Here is a 22198-nt window from a genome sequence, read left to right as displayed (position 1 = left end):
ACTATGCAACATATTCAGATATGTAAATCAAATGCCCCAATAATTCACACGCACAAATAACACTGACCAAGCAAACTGTCAGTTCTCAAACGAAACGTTTTGATTGACTTATTTGTGATGAAGCTACACGATGCTTGAGTATTTGATAATTTTGTTTTACACAAGAAATGAAAACAAAATGAACAAAAAACATACATTTTGAGGTAAAAATTTGCAATCATCAAGAACCCTTTTTGAGGGAAGCTGCTGCTGATGAGAGCACACACACACATACACAGAACACTTGAAAACACATCCGCAAACGTTACGTCAGAATGAAATCAACATATCAATAAACTGCCAACATACCACGTTAATGATCAATAAAAAAACCACCCGTTGAATTATGACGAAACAAAACGTTACATTTACGGTACTTCAACCCAGTTGTATGTTAAGTAGATATACATACAAAGAAACACTTTAATAACGAGCTGATCTTTAAACATTGATGGCAACATTGATGGCCATTACTGCATCGCGGGGACAGTGTCTAAAACACGCGGGGACACGCGGGGACACGCGAGGACAGTTTTACTGCACGCGGGGACGGTTAAATAGCACGCGGGGACGTTATTTTATAACATTCTGACCACAAAAAAAAATATTAAGTAAAAAAAAAAAAGTTTTTTTTTTTTTTAAATACATAAAGGTAAGTCAGAATGTTATTATATAACGTCCCGGCGTGCTAATTCACCGTCCCCGTGTGTCCCCGTGTGTCCCCGCGTGTCCCCGCGTGTCCCCGCGTGTCCCCGCGTGTCCCCGCGTGTCCCCGCGTGTTTTAGACACTGTCTGAAACACGCGGGGACACGCGGGGACACGCGAGGACAGTTTAACTGCACGCGGGGACGGTTAAATAGCACGCGGGGACGTTATTTTATAACATTCTGACCAAAAAAAAAAAAAAAAAAAAAGAATATTAAGTAAAAAAAAAAATTTTTTTTTTTTTAGAAATACATAAAGGATAGTCAGAATGTTATTATATAACGTCCCGGCGTGCTAATTCACCGTCCCCGTGTGTCCCCGCGTGTCCCCGCGTGTCCCCGCGTGTCCCCGCGTGTCCCCGCGTGTCCCCGCGTGTCCCCGCGTGTCCCCGCGTGTCCCCGCGTGTTTTAGACAGTGTCTAAAACACGCGGGGACACGCGGGGACACGCGGGGACACGCGAGGACAGTTTTACTGCACGCGGGGACGGTTAAATAGCACGCGGGGACGTTATTTTATAACATTCTGACCCCCCCCCCAAAAAAAAACAAAAAAAAAAAAATATTAAGTAAAAAAAAAAATTTTTTTTTTTTTTTTAGAAATACATAAAGGATAGTCAGAATGTTATTATATAACGTCCCGGCGTGCTAATTCACCGTCCCCGTGTGTCCCCGTGTGTCCCCGCGTGTCCCCGCGTGTCCCCGCGTGTCCCCGCGTGTTTTAGACAGTGTCTAAAACACGCGGGGACACGCGGGGACACGCGGGGACACGCGGGGACACGCGAGGACAGTTTTACTGCACGCGGGGACGGTTAAATAGCACGCGGGGACGTTATTTTATAACATTCTGACAAAAAAAAAAAAAAAAACCTATTAAGGCTGGAGAACACTTTGGAGGCCCAATTTCAAAGTGATTAGGTAGTTTTAAAAGTTACTTTTTCTGTTAGTTCAATGTTTGCTTTATCAGGAAAATACAAAATATAAAGGGCTTAACGCGCAAAATTTTAAGATAACGACTGAAGTTTAAGCATAGGTATCAGATTTTTTCACGCAAACACTACTGAATAAGTTGCAATATTGTATTGTGAAAATGTAAACAAAATAACAATCAGATGATCACAAACTGAAGAAGATAAATAGGGAAGCAAAATAGAACATTAAACGTAGTGATTTTACTTGTGAATTCGGAAAATAATCCTTTTGTATCCATTTTGAAGCTCAATTTGAAGCATGGAACACCAACAAACATTGATTAAAAGTGTTAAAGTGATTACAGTGTTCAGAAATAGTGTTAGATACCAAGTTGAGTTATCCCTCTTTACCAATTTAAAAAAAAATACACCTCTTAACGCGCAAAATTTTGAACTGTGATGCTTTTACTACCCCCACCCCCTTCCCATTTGTCAGAAAAGAGTGCATATTATCTTCCAAATAGAAAAGCAGGGTAGTCAGATGATCAAAAACTTAAGAAGAGAAAGAGGGAAGCAAAATAGAACATCCAACATAATGATTTAACTTGTGAATTATGAGAAAACTATTTTTTTTACCCATTTTTGAAGCTTAATTTGAAACTTGGAACACAGACAAACATATATTAAAAGTGTTAAAGTGATTACAGTGTTCAGAAATAGTGTTAGATACCAAGTTGAGTTATCCCTCTTTACCACTGTTAAAAGAAATACACCTCTTGTCGCGCAAAATCTTGAATTGTGATACTTTTACTTCCCCCACCCCCTACCCATTTTTTCAGAAAAGAGTGCATAATTATTATCTACCAAATAGAAAAGCAGGGTAGTCAGATGATCAAAAAATTCAGAACAGAAATAGGGAAGCAAAATAGAACATCCAACATAGTGATTTAACTGGTGAATTCTAAAAAAAACCCACTTTTTTACTCATTTTATTAGCTTAATTTAAAGCTTGGAACTGAAGACAGAAAAAAAAAATTAAAAGTGCTAAAGTGGTTACAGTGTTCAGAAATAGTGTTTGATACCAAGTTGAGTTATCCCTCTTCATCACAGTTATAAAAAAAACACCTCTTGTCGCGCAAAATCTTGAACTGTGATGCTTTTACTACCCCCACCCCCTACCCATTTTTCAGAAAAGAGTGCATATTATCTTTCAAATAGAAAAGCAGGGTAGTCAGATGATCAAAAACTTAAAGAAGAGAAAGAGGGAAGCAAAATAGAACATCCAACATAATGATTTAACTTGTGAATTATTAAAATAATATTTTTTTTACCCATTTTTGAAGCTTAATTTGAAACTTGGAACACAGACAAACATAAATTAAAAGTGTTAAAGTGATTACAGTGTTCAGAAATAGTGTTAGATACCAAGTTGAGTTATCCCTCTTTACCAATTAAAACAAAATACACCTCTTAACGTGCACAATTTTGAACTGTGATGCTTTTACTACCCCCACCCCCTTCCCATTTGTCAGAAAAGAGTGCATATTATCTTCCAAAAAGAAAAGCAGGGTAGTCAGATGATCAAAAACTTAAGAAGAGAAAGAGGGAAGCAAAATAGAACATCCAACATAATGATTTAACTTGTGAATTATGAGAAAACTATTTTTTTTTACCCATTTTTGAAGCTTAATTTAAAACTTGGAACACAAACAAACATAAATTAAAAGTGTTAAAGTGATTACAGTGTTCAGAAATAGTGTTAGATACCAAGTTGAGTTATCCCTCTTTACCACTGTTAAAAGAAATACACCTCTTGTCGGCCAAAATCTTGAACTGTGATACTTTTACTTCCCCCACCCCCTACCCATTTTTTCAGAAAAGAGTGCATATTATCTACCAAATAGAAAAGCAGGGTAGTCAGATGATCAAAACCTGAAGAACAGAAATAGGGAAGCAAAATAGAACATCCAACATAGTGATTTAACTGGTGAATTCTAAAAAAAACCCACTTTTTTACTCATTTTATTAGCTGAATTTTAAAGCTTGGAAGACAGAGAGAAAAAAAATGAAAGTGCTAAAGTGGTTACAGTGTTCAGAAATAGTATTTGGTACCAAGTTGAGTTATCCCTCTTCATCACAGTAAAAAGAAACACACCTCTTGTCGCGCAAAATCTTGAACTGTGATGCTTTTACTACCCCCACCCCCTACCCATTTTTCAGAAAAGAGTGCATATTATCTTTCAAATAGAAAAGCAGGGTAGTCAGATGATCAAAAACTTAAAGAAGAGAAAGAGGGAAGCAAAATAGAACATCCAACATAATGATTTAACTTGTGAATTTTAAAAAAAAACATTTTTTTAACCCATTTTTGAAGCTTAATTTGAAACTTGGAACACAGACAAACATAAATTAAAAGTGTTAAAGTGATTACAGTGTTCAGAAATAGTGTTAGATACCAAGTTGAGTTATCCCTCTTTACCAATTTTTAAAAAAAACAACCTCTTAACGCGCAAAATTTTGAACTGTGTTGCTTTTACTACCCCCACCCCCTTACCATTTGTCAGAAAAGAGTGCATATTATCTTCCAAATAGAAAAGCAGGGTAGTCAGATGATCAAAAACTTAAGAAGAGAAAGAGGGAAGCAAAATAGAACATCCAACATAATGATTTAACTTGTGAATTATGAGAAAACTATTTTTTTACCCATTTTTGAAGCTTAATTTAAAACTTGGAACACAAACAAACATAAATTAAAAGTGTTAAAGTGATTACAGTGTTCAGAAATAGTGTTAGATAACAAGTTGAGTTATCCCTCTTTACTACTGTTAAAAGAAATACACCTCTTGTCGGCCAAAATCTTGAACTGTGATACTTTTATTTCCCCCACCCCCTACCCATTTTTTCAGAAAAGAGTGCATATTATCTACCAAATAGAAAAGCAGGGTAGTCAGATGATCAAAAACTGAAGAACAGAAATAGGGAAGCAAAATAGAACATCCAACATAGTGATTTAACTGGTGAATTCTGAAAAAAACACCACTTTTTTACTCATTTTATTAGCTAAATTTTAAAGCTTGGAAGACAGAGAGAAAAAAAATTAAAGTGCTAAAGTGGTTACAGTGTTCAGAAATAGTGTTTGGTACCAAGTTGAGTTATCCCTCTTCATCACAGTTAAAAGAAACACACATCTTGTTGCGCAAAATCTTGAACTGTGATGCTTTTACTACCCCCACCCCCTACCCATTTTTCAGAAAAGAGTGCATATTATCTTCCAAATAGAAAAGCAAGGTAGTCAGGTGATCAAAAACTTCAGAACAGAAATAGGGAAGCAAACAATAACATCCAACAGAGTGATTTAACTGGTGAATTCAGAAAACACACACTGTTTTACTCATTTTATTAGCTGAATTTAAAGCTTGGAAGACAGAACAAATAAATTAAAAGTGCTAAAGTGGTTACAGTGTTCAGAACTAGTGTTAGATACCAAGTTGAGTTATCCCTCTTCATCAAAGTTAAAAGAAACACACCTCTTGTCGCACAAAATTTTATACTGTGATGCTTTTACTACCCCCACCCCCTACCCATTTTTCAGAAAAGAGTGCATATTATCTTCCAAATAGAAAAGCAAGGTAATCAGATGATCAAAAACTTAAGAAGATAAATAGGGAAGCAAAATAGAATATCCAAAATAGTGATTTAACTGTAGATTTCAGAAGAAAAAAACCCTTTTTTTTAATCATTTTTGAAGCTGAATTAGAAGTTTGGAAGACAGAAAAAAAAAAGAAAAAAAGTGCTAAAGTGGTTACAGTGTTCAGAAATAGTGTTAGATACCAAGTTGAGTTTTTGCTCTTTATAAAAGAAACACACCTCTTGTCGCGCAAAATCTTGAACTGTGATCCTTTTACTACCCCCGCCCTCTACCCATTTGAACAGAAAAGAGTGCATAATTTAATTATTTGTATTCTCTTCCAATTAGAAAAATAAGTAAAAGCAACTGGACATTTTTAAAATACATCTTTTCTGTCAGTCCAAGGATTGCTTAGTCCATTAAAAACAAACAGACTAGGATTTAACGCACCCATTTTAAGAAAAAGTTAACATGATAATTGATATAATTATCAGACTTTTTTTATGCAATTACTACTGAAGATTCCAGACCAGGTAAAACAATCATTTTATATCCTTTGTCACATTTTTTTTTTTATATAAATCTATCTATAGCGAGTCTTGTCTCTTTGTGTCATTTAGTTATTTTCAAGAATTCTATCCTGGCAACAACAACAACAAAAAGTGAAAAACACCTACCTACCTACCCTATTTTTTTTAGCCATGTTAATAGAAACAGACAATTTATTTGTTTTGGCCTAAAGATCTTGAAACATTTGTTTTAATAGAGAAATAACAAGTACAGCCATTAGCTGTGTCACTCGAATTTCTTTGTCAGGCTGAAACTTAGCTGTTGCGTTGGTGTCTGCTGTGTGTATCTGGGTCCAAAGCAACTTTCACATTCTCATCTACACACTCACGTTACACAAGTATATATATATATACAATTCCACCCACAGAGGCGTTCGGGGATGGGGGTCTCGCACACGGGCGAATCACACCACAAAATACAAAGTATAACGTACACAGATTTTACTATTGAACCAAAAAGCAAATTAAATCATGAATAAATCAATCAAGCAAAACTTCCATACAATGACACACTCACTCTCGGTTCACACTGAGCTCTGGACGTGCACACTTGGCAGCACGTATACCGTTCCGGCACCGTTTGTCTTCCTGCAAGTCCAGCATAGGCACACGATTGTCCAAGAATCACAATAATCCTCGTGAATGTCACAGCAGGCATAGTAGAAAAGTCCAAAAGGGTGCGTTGATGGTGGTAATCCGGTGTACACACACACACACACACACACACACACACACACACACACACACACACACACACACACTCCGGTTTGGTAAGTTACCTGATAAATAATGTAGCCTGTGGATTTAACGGGGAGACTGGTCAGACAGGAAGAGCATTTCACATTTCCGATGTTCAGCGATAAACTTGTTTTCTTCGAGAGTTCGATCTTCGTGCGATTCTGGCGCGTTGTCACCAAGAACGTAAAAAAAAAACCAGGATATCATCATGATGCCTCTCTACAAAAACCAGGCAGTCTAAGAACTCTTCATCTAAAGTCAGTCAGTATTAGCCCCTCAACACAATCCTGCCGCCAATGAACGTGTGGTTTTTAACTCACAAGACGGATTTGTCGTCTTCCATTGCGAAATTCAGATCTACCCCTACTACGTGCATTGATCTGAGCAATAAAATGTAGATGCGATAATCTGCAAACATCTCTTCAACACAATCTACATCTTGTCCCATCGTGATTTCTGTCGGCAAAGAACATGTGGTTGAGTTCTCAGCACACAAGACCGATTTGTCATCTTTCAGAAATTCAGATCTGCCCCAAGTACGTGCAATAAAATGTAGAAGCGATAATCTGGAAAAAAATCTTTTCGCGTGAACGCTGCCACGTTGTCATCAGTCCGATGTCTTTTATCAAGAGCAGGGATGAACACACTTTTTCATCAGTAGTTTGTTATGTTTATCCGCAGACTGCTTTCCATTACTTGTCGTCTGTTTTAGCTTGACTCGTGGGGTTCTTCAGCAAGGCAAAAAGTGCTTGTTTACTGACACGTTCTCACGCACGACATGTCGTAAATGCAAGTTCTAACGATTGTTTTTTATTGCACTGATAGAGAATGTCGATATTTGTAAACGTCTGCCATTTCCTAATGTTTATTTCATTATTTTGCATACGCATATGGCTAGTAAGTGGATAATCTGTTACGACACGAAACGCGTTCTAAATCCGGGAAGGGAGGCTACTCCAACGTAGAAGGGAGGCTACTCCAACGTACTTTCCAAAGTGTGCTCCAGCCTTAAGTAAAAAAAAAAAATTTTTTTTTTTTTAGAAATACATAAAGGATAGTCAGAATGTTATTATATAACGTCCCGGCGTGCTAATTCACCGTCCCCGTGTGTCCCCGTGTGTCCCCGCGTGTCCCCGCGTGTCCCCGCGTGTCCCCGCGTGTTTTAGACAGTGTCTAAAACAAGCGGGGACACGCGGGGACACGCGGGGACACGCGGGGACACGCGAGGACAGTTTTACTGCACGCGGGGACGGTTAAATAGCACGCGGGGACGTTATTTTATAACATTCTGACAAAAAAAAAAGAAAAAAAAAAAATATTAAGTAAAAAAAAGATTTTTTTTTTTTTAGAAATACATAAAGGATAGTCAGAATGTTATTATATAACGTCCCGGCGTGCTAATTCACCGTCCCCGTGTGTCCCCGTGTGTCCCCGCGTGTCCCCGCGTGTCCCCGCGTCTTTTAGACAGTGTCTAAAACACGCGGGGACACGCGGGGACACGCGGGGACACGCGGGGACACGCGAGGACAGTTTTACTGCACGCGGGGACGGTTAAATAGCACGCGGGGACGTTATTTTATAACATTCTGACAAAAAAAAAAAAAAAAAAAAAAAAAAAAAATATTAAGTAAAAAAACATTTTTTTTTTTTTTTAGAAATACATAAAGGATAGTCAGAATGTTATTATATAACGTCCCGGCGTGCTAATTCACCGTCCCCGTGTGTCCCCGTGTGTCCCCGCGTGTCCCCGCGTGTCCCCGCGTGTCCCCGCGTGTTTTAGACAGTGTCTAAAACACGCGGGGACACGCGGGGACACGCGGGGACACGCGGGGACACGCGGGGACACGCGAGGACAGTTTTACTGCACGCGGGGACGGTTAAATAGCACGCGGGGACGTTATTTTATAACATTCTGACCAAAAAAAAAAAAAAAAAAAAAATATTAAGTAAAAAAAAAAATTTTTTTTTTTTTTTAGAAATACATAAAGGATAGTCAGAATGTTATTATATAACGTCCCGGCGTGCTAATTCACCGTCCCCGTGTGTCCCCGTGTGTCCCCGCGTGTCCCCGCGTGTCCCCGCGTGTCCCCGCGTGTTTTAGACAGTGTCTAAAACACGCGGGGACACGCGGGGACACGCGGGGACACGCGGGGACACGCGAGGACAGTTTTACTGCACGCGGGGACGGTTAAATAGCACGCGGGGACGTTATTATATAACATTCTGACCACAACAAAAAAAAAAAAAAAAAAAAAAAAATATTAAGTAAAAAAAAAAATTTTTTTTTTTTTTAGAAATACATAAAGGATAGTCAGAATGTTATTATATAACGTCCCGGCGTGCTAATTCACCGTCCCCGTGTGTCCCCGTGTGTCCCCGCGTGTCCCCGCGTGTCCCCGCGTGTCCCCGCGTGTTTTAGACAGTGTCTAAAACACGCGGGGACACGCGGGGACACGCGGGGACACGCGGGGACACGCGAGGACAGTTTTACTGCACGCGGCGACGGTTAAATAGCACGCGGGGACGTTATTTTATAACATTCTGACCACAACAAAAAAAAAACAAAAAAAAAAAAATATTAAGTAAAAAAAAAAATTTTTTTTTTTTTTAGAAATACATAAAGGATAGTCAGAATGTTATTATATAACGTCCCGGCGTGCTAATTCACCGTCCCCGTGTGTCCCCGTGTGTCCCCGCGTGTCCCCGCGTGTCCCCGCGTGTCCCCGCGTGTTTTAGACAGTGTCTAAAACACGCGGGGACACGCGGGGACACGCGGGGACACGCGGGGACACGCGGGGACACGCGAGGACAGTTTTACTGCACGCGGGGACGGTTAAATAGCACGCGGGGACGTTATTTTATAACATTCTGACCAAAAAAAAAAAAAAAAAAAAAAAAATATTATGTAAAAAAAAAATTTTTTTTTTTTTTTTTTAGAAATACATAAAGGATAGTCAGAATGTTATTATATAACGTCCCGGCGTGCTAATTCACCGTCCCCGTGTGTCCCCGTGTGTCCCCGCGCGTCCCCGCGTGTCCCCGCGTGTCCCCGCGTGTCCCCGCGTGTTTTAGACAGTGTCTAAAACACGCGGGGACACGCGGGGACACGCGGGGACACGCGGGGACACGCGAGGACAGTTTTACTGCACGCGGGGACGGTTAAATAGCACGCGGGGACGTTATTTTATAACATTCTGACCAAAAAAAAAAAAAAAATATTAAGTAAAAAAAAAAAATTTTTTTTTTTTTTTAGAAATACATAAAGGATAGTCAGAATGTTATTATATAACGTCCCGGCGTGCTAATTCACCGTCCCCGTGTGTCCCCGTGTGTCCCCGCGTGTCCCCGCGTGTCCCCGCGTGTCCCCGCGTGTTTTAGACAGTGTCTAAAACACGCGGGGACACGCGGGGACACGCGGGGACACGCGGGGACACGCGGGGACACGCGGGGACACGCGAGGACAGTTTTACTGCACGCGGGGACGGTTAAATAGCACGCGGGGACGTTATTTTATAACATTCTGACCAAAAAAAAAAAAAAAAAAAAAAAAATATTAGGTAAAAAAAACTTTTTTTATTTTTTTTTAGAAATACATAAAGGATAGTCAGAATGTTATTATATAACGTCCCGGCGTGCTAATTCACCGTCCCCGTGTGTCCCCGCGTGTCCCCGCGTGTCCCCGCGTGTCCCCGCGTGTCCCCGCGTCTTTTAGACAGTGTCTAAAACACGCGGGGACACGCGGGGACACGCGGGGACACGCGAGGACAGTTTTACTGCACGCGGGGACGGTTAAATAGCACGCGGGGACGTTATTTTATAACATTCTGACAAAAAAAAAAAAAAAAAAAAAAAAAAAAAAAAAAATATTAAGTAAAAAAAAAATTTTTTTTTTTTTTAGAAATACATAAAGGATATTCAGAATGTTATTATATAACGTCCCGGCGTGCTAATTCACCGTCCCCGTGTGTCCCCGTGTGTCCCCGCGTGTCCCCGCGTGTCCCCGCATGTTTTAGACAGTGTCTAAAACACGCGGGGACACGCGGGGACACGCGGGGACACGCGGGGACACGCGGGGACACGCGAGGACAGTTTTACTGCACGCCGGGACGGTTAAATAGCACGCGGGGACGTTATTTTATAACATTCTGACCAAAAAAAAAAAAAAAAAAAAAAAAAAATATTAAGTAAAAAAAAAACATTTTTTTTTTTTTTAGAAATACTTAAAGGATAGTCAGAATGTTATTATATAACGTCCCGGCGTGCTAATTCACCGTCCCCGTGTGTCCCCGTGTGTCCCCGCGTGTCCCCGCGTGTCCCCGCGTGTCCCCGCGTGTCCCCGCGTGTCCCCGCGTGTTTTAGACAGTGTCTAAAACACGCGGGGACACGCGGGGACACGCGGGGACACGCGAGGACAGTTTTACTGCACGCGGGGACGGTTAAATAGCACGCGGGGACGTTATTTTATAACATTCTGACCCACAAAAAAAAAAAAAAAAAAAAAATATTAAGTAAAAAAAAAAAATTTTTTTTTTTTTTAGAAATACTTAAAGGATAGTCAAAATGTTATTATATAACGTCCCGGCGTGCTAATTCACCGTCCCCGTGTGTCCCCGTGTGTCCCCGCGTGTCCCCGCGTGTCCCCGCGTGTCCCCGCGTGTTTTAGACAGTGTCTAAAACACGCGGGGACACGCGGGGACACGCGGGGACACGCGAGGACAGTTTTACTGCACGCGGGGACGGTTAAATAGCACGCGGGGACGTTATTTTATAACATTCTGACCCACACAAAAAACAAAAAAAAAAAAAAAAAATATTAAGTAAAAAAAAAAATTTTTTTTTTTTTTAGAAATACATAAAGGATAGTCAGAATGTTATTATATAACGTCCCGGCGTGCTAATTCACCGTCCCCGTGTGTCCCCGTGTGTCCCCGCGTGTCCCCGCGTGTCCCCGCGTGTCCCCGCGTGTCCCCGCGTGTCCCCGCGTGTCCCCGCGTGTTTTAGACACACCGACGCGGGGTGTTCTTCTTTTGATTTTCTTTTCTCTGTGGCATTTTTTTTTGGTCAGAAGCTTTAATAATTCTGTGTTATGTTTATTGCCGATTCTCTTATGCTGATTTTCTTTTTCTTTCCTCAGATTGCATGTCTTCGTCTTTTCCCGTTCTCTTTTGATTTAATGACCTTTCTAGAAGCATACTGAAATCCTCAAAAGATCAAACGTGAATGACGTCAATATTTTCCTTTTAAAGTTTACGTTAAACAATGATTGGATTTCTTTTTTCCTTTGTAGAACTTCTCTAACTTTCTTTCTTCTCTCTCTCCCTGTTTAACGATGTAGAGGAGAATTAACCCTGTTCTGGTCATCGAGACTGTTGACCACGGATGAGGGGGATTGGTGGCCCAGTGGTTTCTGTATCGTGCTGCATTTTATCAGGTGCAGGGTTCGACCCCACCCTTGTTTTTAATTTTTTTAATTTTGTGTGAGTGGCACCAAAACAACAAAAAAAATAAAAAATCAGCTGAAAACTAGTAAGTACATGTAGTTGTCATAATCGTTTTGATGGTTGGTTGGCTGTTCAGTTCTCATGTCACTTCAACGTAATTTATTAATGTTGCCTATTTCTATTGTCATGGTAGTCTCCGTGTTCGAAACTATTTACATTTAGGTCTATCACAGTGAAGTGAAGAAAGCTATAAAAACCTCAGATCTGTTCACACTGGTTATTACTTCAAATCTTGTTAAAATTCTTGATCTCCTTTAAAATGTGTAAAATGTTGTACGTTAGGACATCGCGGAATCCTTACGGTAACACGTGATGCAAGAACGTATCGTACAAAATTCACATATATGCGTGCTGGATGGGTGCAGAGTTTTGGTTATTTTTGTTTTTAAAAAATTTTTTTTACACATTCGAGTTAGGTTTTCCAAAAGAAATTGCAAATGAAAGAAACTTGGCCAAAAACATATTGCAACACTTTGTCAACCTCACGTAAAAAATAACAACCATGTCATGTTATTTTACTTTCTATGACCTTAAAGGCGATTTATAGTTGAGGTACAAACATTGTTACAGTATTTTTTGTGGCGGACAAGTTTATAAGCATACTCTATCATTTACATTTATCCTCTTTCCTGTTTCTTGCTTACCACATACACGCTTGGGCTTTTGTACATTTTGTTAAAATTCTTTTTTTCACAACGCGGCTCTTATAATGTCCAAAGGCAAACGGACATGCCGTGGTCACTCCTCGTCCACCGTGTCTCGCAGTCCGAGCCGCGTGCCTTCGCCAGGAACCAGACTGTACATCCTGCGGACCACCACACCGGCCATCGTTCAGAACACCTCTACCGACTCGACTGTTGCAACTACTGGTCAGTTTTTACATTTAGTCAAGTTTTGACTAAATGTTTTAACGTAGAGGGGGGAATCGAGACGAGGGTCGTGGTGTATGTATGTCTGTGTGTGTGTCTGTGTGTGTGTGTGTAGAGCGATTCAGACTAAACTACTGGACCGATCTTTATGAAATTTGACATGAGAGTTCCTGGGTATGATATCCTCAGACGTTTTTTTCATTTTTTTGATAAATGTCTTTGATGACGTCATATCCGGCTTTTCGTGAAAGTTGAGGCGGCACTGTCACGCCCTCATTTTTTAACCAAATTGGTTGAAATTTTGGTCAAGTAATCTTCGACAAAGCCCGGACTTCGGTATTGCATTTCAGCTTGGTGGCTTAAACATTAATTGATGACTTTGGTCATTAAAAATCTGAAAATTGTAAAAAAAAATAAAAATTTATAAAACGATCCAAATTTACGTTCATCTTATTCTCCATCATTTTCTGATTCCAAAAACATATAAATATGTTATATTTGGATTAAAAACAAGCTCTGAAAATTAAATATATAAAAATTATTATCAAAATTAAATTGTCGAAATCAATTTAAAAACACTTTCATCTTATTCCTTGTCGGTTCCTGATTCCAAAAACATATAGATATGATATGTTTGGATTAAAAACACGCTCAGAAAGTTAAAACAAAGAGGGTACAGAAAAGCGTGCTATCCTTCTTAGCGCAACTACTACCCCGCTCTTCTTGTCAATTTCACTGCCTTTGCCATGAGCGGTGGACTGACGATGCTACGAGTATACGGTCTTGCTGAAAAATGGCATTGCGTTCAGTTTCATTCTGTGAGTTCGACAGCTACTTGACTAAAAGTTGTATTTTCGCCTTACGCGACTTGTTTTTAGTTTTTGTTGGATTGGAAAGCTCTACGAGGTGAAGCCGAAAGTTATTGTTTTTGACTGTTGATGTTTAGATCGGTGATCAAGTCAAAGTCAAATTGACGTTTATTTTTTTTCTCCTTTATTTGGTGTTTAACGTCGTTTTCAACCACGAAGGTTATATCGCGACGGGGGGAGGGGGAAGATGGGATAGAGCCACTTGTCAATTGTTTCTTGTTCACAAAAGCACTAATCAAAAATTTGCTCCAGGGGCTTGCAACGTAGTACAATATATTACCTTACTGGGAGAATGCAAGTTTCCAGTACTCTTACATACTGCTTGACTAAAATCTTTACAAAAATTGACTATATTCTATAAAAGAAACACTTAACAAGGGTAAAAGGAGAAACAGAATCCGTTAGTCACCTCTTACGACATGCTGGGGAGCATCGGGTAAATTCTTCCTCGTCCCAACCAATATGGGACTCCCCCAAACCCGCGGGGGGCATTTACGTTTATGTTTAACATGAGAAATTATAGTGGTGTCACAGGACGCGCACACACGGACGCACACTCGCACGTGCGAACACATGCACGCACAGACAACCAACACAACACTAAAAAAATTATAAACAAACGAATACAAATATTAAAAAGAAAACCTCATTGAACAAACATCTCAGGTAGACATTAGAGGGGCGCAAGAGGTGCAGGAATTAAGCAGCGAAGCTGCCAATGGATATTTTTCTGACAAGCTTTTTTTAGTTTCCTAGCTATTTGTCCTTTGACCATTTTTGCAAGTGCTAACTTAACTCCAAACCCACATTTTGTGTGTGCTTATTTTTACTCGCGATCACATGCATTAACATAACAATTAAAGATCAATACATTCTTTCTCGTATAGGCGACAATGTGCAACGAAAGAGTTTCAATTCACTTGCACACATCAACAAAAATCAACAGCTGTGCAGGGAGGAAGTCTTTCGGGGAATTAATTTCGCAAATTCCCATAGATATCACTCACGAGTTTAATTCAACAACAAATTGCCATTCTGAAGAGAAAAAAAGCTGTTAGACTGTTGAATGTTGTTGTGTGTCCAGGTGAAAGAATGTTCTAATCGCAGGTAAAAGCCCGGACAGGTATGTGGTGATATATATACATTATCGCCTTCACAAGAAAGAAGGTAACTTTCATTCTCACCATTTCCCAAACACTGAATCTGTTGTCACACACAGCCCGACGGGGACAAACAAATTTAAAACTTTATATGTATACTTTATTTTTTTATTTTTTAACCTGCTATGTTTTCAGTGACTGAAGATCAACCGGTATTTACATCCACTGTCGCCACAACAACTACATCTTCTGCTACCACCACCACTGTTACCAACACAACACGTACGTGTTTACCACTCCATGTCCGTGTGTGTGTGTGTGTGTGTGTGTGTGTGTGTGTGTGTATGTGTTAGTGTAAGTGTATGTGTGTGTGTGTGAGAGAGAGAGAGAGAGAGAGAGAGAGAGAGAGGAGAGAGAAACTCAGAGGGGAGGGGGGGGGAGGTATTTGAGAAACGTGAACACGTTTGCAACTGTACCTAAAGTCAAACGGCTTCACTTTATCAAATAAAGGATTTTGAAAGTTGGCTTTTTAGCAAAAGGTAGACTATTTATACAGCCAGTTAACCAACCAACCAACCAACAAACAAAGTGGGTCTCATTAGTAATTACCAGGAGCGTCTTCTACAACTTCATGCTTTCTGTAGTGTATACACACCAGTGGCAGACAGTCGGTCCTGAAAAAGACACATATCGCAGGTCCCCCTTTGAGGTACCACCTCTCCCTGACAACCCATACCTCCCCCCTCCCCCCGCACAACACACGCACTTTGAAGAGGATATGTGAGCGTACATTTTCTAAAAGTACAACATGTCTTGATATACTGTGTGCGTGTGGCTGTTTTTATGTTCGTGCAGAAGGGTGGCTCCAAAAAGCCTGTACGACCGACCCGGAATGCCCGGAGACAAACTCAAGGTGCTTCAGTGGCAAATGTCTGTGCACACCTGGCTACTATTTCTACAAGAGCACAAAGACTTGCGTATCAAGTAAGTGCGCGGACTGACACACACACGCACGCACGCTCGTAGTCTCTCATGTACAGACAAACAAGAAGACAGACGTACGCGCGCGCATACACGTTAGGCCTACTATGCCGCATGCACTAACGCGCACATACTACGCGCACACACACAACTTTGAGGTCACCACTATGCGAAATCACACCTGCTGTTTGATTGCAATTTGCACAGCAATAGATAGTTTAAGTTGCTACAGAATTCCATAAATTAGAAGTGGTTAACGACCATTACGTGCAGTTGACGCGCTGTGATAGCAATCGCCCTATCGGGGTTTTTTTTCCCAAAAGCCGATGCTACTAAACAATATAGAATGGGTAATTCTGGGGAATCGTTCATTGGAAGTACTCAATAATTGTGCAACCCTTCAATTAATTCGATCTGCAATACACCACTGAAAACCTTTGGAACGAAGAAAATGAATAAAATACAAGAAGTAAGAGTTCAGAAAATAAAGAACAAGTCGCTGTTGAACTCAAAGAATGAAACTGTACGCACTGCAATTTTTCACCAAGACCGTACAGCATCGTCAGTCCCCCGCTCGTGTAAAAGGCAGTGAAATCGACAAGCCAGTATAGCGCCGTAGTGGTTGCGCTGAGCGGGATAGCACGCTTTTCTGTAACACTATTCTTTTTAACTTTCTGAGCTTGTTTTTAATCCAAACGTAACATATCTATTATGTTTTTGGAGTCAGGAACCAACAAGGAATAAGATGAAATGGTTTTTAAATCGATTTCGGAAATTTGATTTTAATCATAATTTTTATATTTTTAATTTTCAGAGCTTGTTTTTAATCCGAATATAACATATTTATATGTTTTTGGAATGAGAAAATGATGAATAGTAAGATGCAATTGTTTTTGGATCGTTTTTATAAAATATAATTGTAATTACAATTTTCAGATTGTTAATGACCAAACTCATTAATTAATTTTTAAGCCTCCAAGCTGAAATGCAATACCAAAGTCCGAACTTTGTCGAAGATTGCTTGATCAGAATGTCAATCAATTTGGTCAACAAATGAGGGCGTGACAGTGCTGCCTCAACTTTCACTAAAAGCCGGATATGACGTCATCAAAGACATTTATCGAAAAAATGAAAAAAATATCTGGGGATATCGTACCCAGGAACTCTCATGTGAAGTTTTTATGACAATCGGTCCAGTAGTTTTCTCGGAATCGCTCTATACACACGCACACACACACACACTGGCACACACACACACACACACACACACACATACATACACACACACACACACGGCACACACACACACACACACACACACACACACACACACACACACACACACACACACACACACACACACACACAACCCTCGTCTCGATTCCCAGTCTAAGTTAAAACATTTAGTCAAAACTTGACTGAATGTAAAAAGTTGAAATTAAAAAAATCTTAAAAAGCTCTTGCCTGGTAAGGAATTCGAACACGTGACCACCAACTTAGTGAATTGGCGATCGGACGCTCTACCAACTGAGCTAACCCGGCTCACTGACTTCATGGCGGGAAAAAAAGAGAGAAATTCTGACTTCGAATATTACACGTGAGTTCTCGAGCATGGGGATCAGTATCGACTCGTCGGTTTCTGAGTCTCTCCGTTCGTATTTGTGTACTGAACGTTCTGACGACCTCACCGTTTGTTTGTTTGTTTGTTTATTTGTTGCTTAACGTCCAGCCGACTACGCAGAGCCATATCAGGACGAGGAAGGGGGGGATGAAGGGGGCCACTTGTCAAGCGATTCCTGTTTACAAATGCACTAACCTATTACTTGTGTCCCAGCAGGCTTTAGTAAAACTAAATTAATACCTACTGGAAGATTACCAGTTTCCAGTATGTTAAAATAGGCTTAACCTATCTACTGCTGGACCTCACCGTTCGAGGAAAGTTAAGTTCATAACTGACCGTTCACTTTGTATCACTTTGAAAAGCAAACTCAAATAGAATTAATTACAAGTGTGACCGACATTATGTTGGCATTCCAGTTCCGAAAGTGAAGTATTTTAAATATAGACTACAACAGCAAATGAATATTGTGGGGAACTGACCAATTTCTTTGTACCTGAGAGAATCAAAAACACTGAAATAAGCAAGTGGTTTCATCCTCAAACTCTCACTCATACTGTTATAGTCAATATATATAGTAAGAGCGCTTACGTCCCGCTGTTTTGGGTATTTTTTTTATCTTTTATCAATAGCTACGTGCTTTTATTTTTCGGTATTCAATCGTCGCAGACACAGGGCTGGGCCACTATTGCGCGGGGCCGCTATTGCGCGAATCTAACCCTAACCCTAACCCTAACCCTAAAGATTCGCACAATAGCGGCCCCGCACAATAGCTGGCCGACCCCGCAGACACGACCTCCTCTGTGCCACTGATTTCTCTAAACGCTATAATTTTATTAATTGATGGGATGCAAGTTGCTCGCTGTTAATTTCAGTACCTCTCTAACTCTCAGGTGCCAAGAGATTGGTTCCACAGAGCTATCACTCAATCTGGTTGTCGTCTGTGTTTAAAACTCTTGCGTGCCTTTGTTGTTAGACCCTATTTTATTTCATTTTTCTCTCATTTTGCAGCCTGTTCCCTCGGCAACCTGTTACAAGAAGTAGTGGAGTATCCCATGTGGTATATCTTCGGCCACAACAACGGAGGCGCTTCTGCCAACACATACAACGCTTGTCTGTCTGCGTGCCTCGGCGATGTAAACTGCCGATCCTTTGACTACAGACACAACGGAGACATCTGTTCCACGTCCTACAAAGACGCATTGGACGTTCCCCCTGGTGACTGGCGCCCGAGCACGACAGCAGACCAACTCTACTACTACCAGAGAGTCTGTGCTTGATAGTTAAACAAGATTTTTCTTTCGAAATTCAACTGAATCATAGTACAGTAATAAAAGAAAAACAACTGAGGCACGATAGTTGTGCTTCTTGGGAAAGCTTTGTTTTTGTGTGTGTTTGTTTTTTAAACTCTCCAGCGGAGAGTCTGTACTACCAGGGACCTATAATATAGGTCTATGGTACTACTATAGATGTGCACACTTCGAAATTAATCATGATATTTCATGTACAGCCGTAGATCTTTCACAGTTCAAAGTTGAAAAACTGAAAGGTACAGTCCGTGAAAGCAGTTATGTTTACTATCTCAGATTTGCCCGTGGCTTTACGTGGGGTAAGGTTTCTTTCTTTATTTATTTGGTGTTTAACGTCGTTTTCAACCATTCAAGGTTATATCGCGACGGGGAAAGGGGGGAGATGGGATAGAGCCACTTGTCAATTGTTTCTTGTTCACAAAAGCACTAATCAAAAATTTGCTCCAGGGGCTTGCAACATAGTACAATATGTGACCTTACTGGGAGAATGCAAGTTTCCAGTACAAAGGACTTAACATTTCTTACATACTGCTTAACTAAAATCTTTACAAAAATGGACTATAATTATTCTATACAAGAAACACTTAACAAGTGTAAAAATAGAAACAGAATCCGTTAGTCGCCTCTTACGACATGCTGGGGAGCATCGGGTAAATTCTTCCCCCTAACCCGCGGGGGGTGTGGGGTAAGGTCATCTCTCCATACTTGGACACATAACAAAACTCAACATCCTGACTGCTTGCTGTGCAGAGTGGAACGTTTTGTGTGAATTGTTTCTTTCAGATTAACACCAGTGTCAGTATAGAAAATGATTTATTAACCAATCTGTGCACATGAAGCACCCAGGCTGTTGGTATTTGGTGTGTGCCCTTCCAAGCGGAGGGATGAAAAAGCCTGACAAGATCTGTGGATTGAGAGTCAAATCGATTACACGAAGAAAACTTTGTCTTTTAGGAATGATATCCACGGAGAACCAACAGCGATTTGACATGAATTATTTTGCTTTGTTTCTGACACCCCCCGCGGGTTAGGGGGAAGAATTTACCCGATGCTCCCCAGCATGTCGTAAGAGGCGACTAACGGATTCTGTTTCTCCTTTTACCCTTGTTAAGTGTTTCTTGTATAGAATATAGTCAATGTTTGTAAAGATTTTAGTCAAGCAGTATGTAAGAAATGTTAAGTCCTTTGTACTGGAAACTTGCATTCTCCCAGTAAGGTAATATATTGTACTACGTTGCAAGCCCCTGGAGCAATTTTTTGATTAGTGCTTTTGTGAACAAGAAACAAGTAACAAGTGGCTCTATCCCATCTCCCCCCCTTTCCCCGTCGCGATATAACCTTCGTGGTTGAAAACCACGTTAAACACCAAATAAAGAAAGAATGACACCCGTTGTTTCATGATTTAGACTGAGACTAGGGCGGGGACCGACGTACGTAGCTCAGTGGACTTTGCCGCCAGTCCGTTGCTATGGTTATGGGTTCGAATCCCAGGTTTGGTGAGGGGGTTATTTACTAGAGAGTCTGCGCTTGACATAAAACTTTAGTCTTGGTAAAGCTGTTTTAGCTGGACCCATTGCAGAGTCTGTAAGCTTAATTATTGCGACAAATTTCGCATCCCATTTAAAGCGTTTATTCCTGTGTCCTTTGATTAAACCTTGACTATCTGACACAACGTGGATCACGTGATCGCCACTCAAGTTAAAGTACCCCCTCAATCGACCAATTAAAAAATCGACGAAAACTCACAATAGGCAAACCTTGGCAACTTTTACATACGAGGAGGTCAACTCTATTATCTACCCAGAGCATTTTTTTTAAAGCTGGCTTGCGTATTTCGTGTGTTATGTCATTCTTGAGGCGGCACTGTGACGAGCCCATTTTTTGATGAATTAATTGATTGAAAGTTAGGTCAAACAATTTTTGACTCAGTCTGAACTATGGGATTGCATTTTAGCTTGGAAGTTTAAAATAAAATCAGACAAAGCTGTATTTTATACCTACTTTTCAGTGCCGATTCGGACTAACAAAAACACGCACAATCTTCAGCTGGGGCTTTGACATTTACGGAAAATCGTATTTTTTTGTTTTGACTACAGTTAAACGTTCCAAAAACTAACATTTCTTGGTGTGTTTTTTTTTTATTCAGTGAGGGCCCCAAAGGGTTTAAAATCGTGATCGTGATAGGCGTTTTTGACCTTTCTGTGACCGTGATTGCCGAAATTTCCATTTCTGTGATCGTGATGGGACTTTGCCCGTGATGACAAAAAAATCAAGTCTCGTGATCGTGATCGTCATTTGTTTTCATCATTGACTGCGGTGATCATGGACAAAAATTAAGGTAACTGTGATCGTGAAAGCTAAAATTTCCCTTCCCGTGATCGTGATGATACCCCCCTTTTGGGGCCCTCTTCAGTCGTAAATCATTTTACATAAAAATGTCAAGACTGTTTCTTGTTTGACAAATATACGTCTGGTTTGTCAATACAGTAATTTACAAACCTTCAACTGATTGTACCACCAAATGGTCAAGCAAGCTGTCAAATTTAGCCTTGCCAGCTGTTCGAATAAAGGCAATTTTGAAGACATGTGTTGGTGTTTTAAATTGGTGTGAGTTATGTTTGTGCTAATTAACTGACAATCTCGATAGTTTTGTACCGGCACAGTTCATGCTGCAAGAAAGACAGGTTTATCAGAAGTTGTAGCATTTCTGTGTTAACATTTTCATTCGAAAGATAATTATTGATACAGCATTTCTCTCACTGAGGATACTCAAAATCGTGGTAGTTAAATGCACAAATAACACTGTGAAAACGGACAGGTATGTTAATTATAGCCTAAAGATATAGCACTGAAGAAGCCCTGTTGGAGAAGTTTTCTTCCTTATGTAACCTTAGGGCGGGAGGGGGGGGGGTAGATCTGTGTGTGTGTGTGTGTGTGAGTGTGTGCGTGAGTGTACACACAAAGGTCTTGGCCTCAGTGGTTCTCTATATTAACCAATCCATGGTACTTCAATTCAGTTGAGGCATGTCTGTGTGTGCTTACTAGTGTACGTGTATGAGTGTGTGCGAACGCGCGCGTGTGTGTGTATTTGTGTGAGAGAGAGAAAGAGAGAGAGAGAGTGTGTGTGTGTGTGTGTGTGTGTGCATGCACTACGGACATGCATGAAGGACTTTGTATCTACGATCCTGCTTCATTGACCAAGTCATGGTACAAAGGCAGTAATTGTTGAACTTTGTAACACCAAGACTTTTGTTTCCTCTTTCCGTTTCTTTCACATCTGATCTCATTTGCTTCTCTAATTATTTCAGTTCAATAGATATAAAACACAAAGAGCGTCACCAATGATTAATTATTTATTTTGGT

The 22198-nt window shown here is 40.3% G+C and overlaps 1 protein-coding gene across 2 annotated transcripts in view; it reads left to right on the top strand.

The window, feature by feature from the left end:
- Window positions 1-21420, top strand: part of LOC138981133 (uncharacterized) — a 64900-nt gene extending 43480 nt beyond the window's left edge. Inside the window, exons 1-4 of one of the 2 annotated variants that reach the window (XM_070353982.1) lie at window positions 12488-12957; window positions 15122-15208; window positions 15782-15910; window positions 18537-21420. In XM_070353982.1, coding sequence (XP_070210083.1) covers window positions 12798-12957; window positions 15122-15208; window positions 15782-15910; window positions 18537-18805 — 645 coding nt within the window. In that variant the 5' untranslated portion in view covers window positions 12488-12797 and the 3' untranslated portion in view covers window positions 18806-21420. Of the gene's footprint in view, window positions 1-12487; window positions 12958-15121; window positions 15209-15781; window positions 15911-18536 lie in introns of those variants that run through there. The other variant, XM_070353975.1, reaches the window with a different exon arrangement.
- Window positions 21421-22198: the final 778 nt, after the last annotated feature.

The sequence above is a fragment of the Littorina saxatilis genome, linkage group LG1 (genome assembly GCF_037325665.1).
Source record: "Littorina saxatilis isolate snail1 linkage group LG1, US_GU_Lsax_2.0, whole genome shotgun sequence".
Lineage (NCBI taxonomy): Eukaryota > Metazoa > Mollusca > Gastropoda > Littorinimorpha > Littorinidae > Littorina > Littorina saxatilis.
Note: the sequence above shows the minus strand (reverse complement) of the source record. Positions and strands in the feature narration are given on the sequence as shown.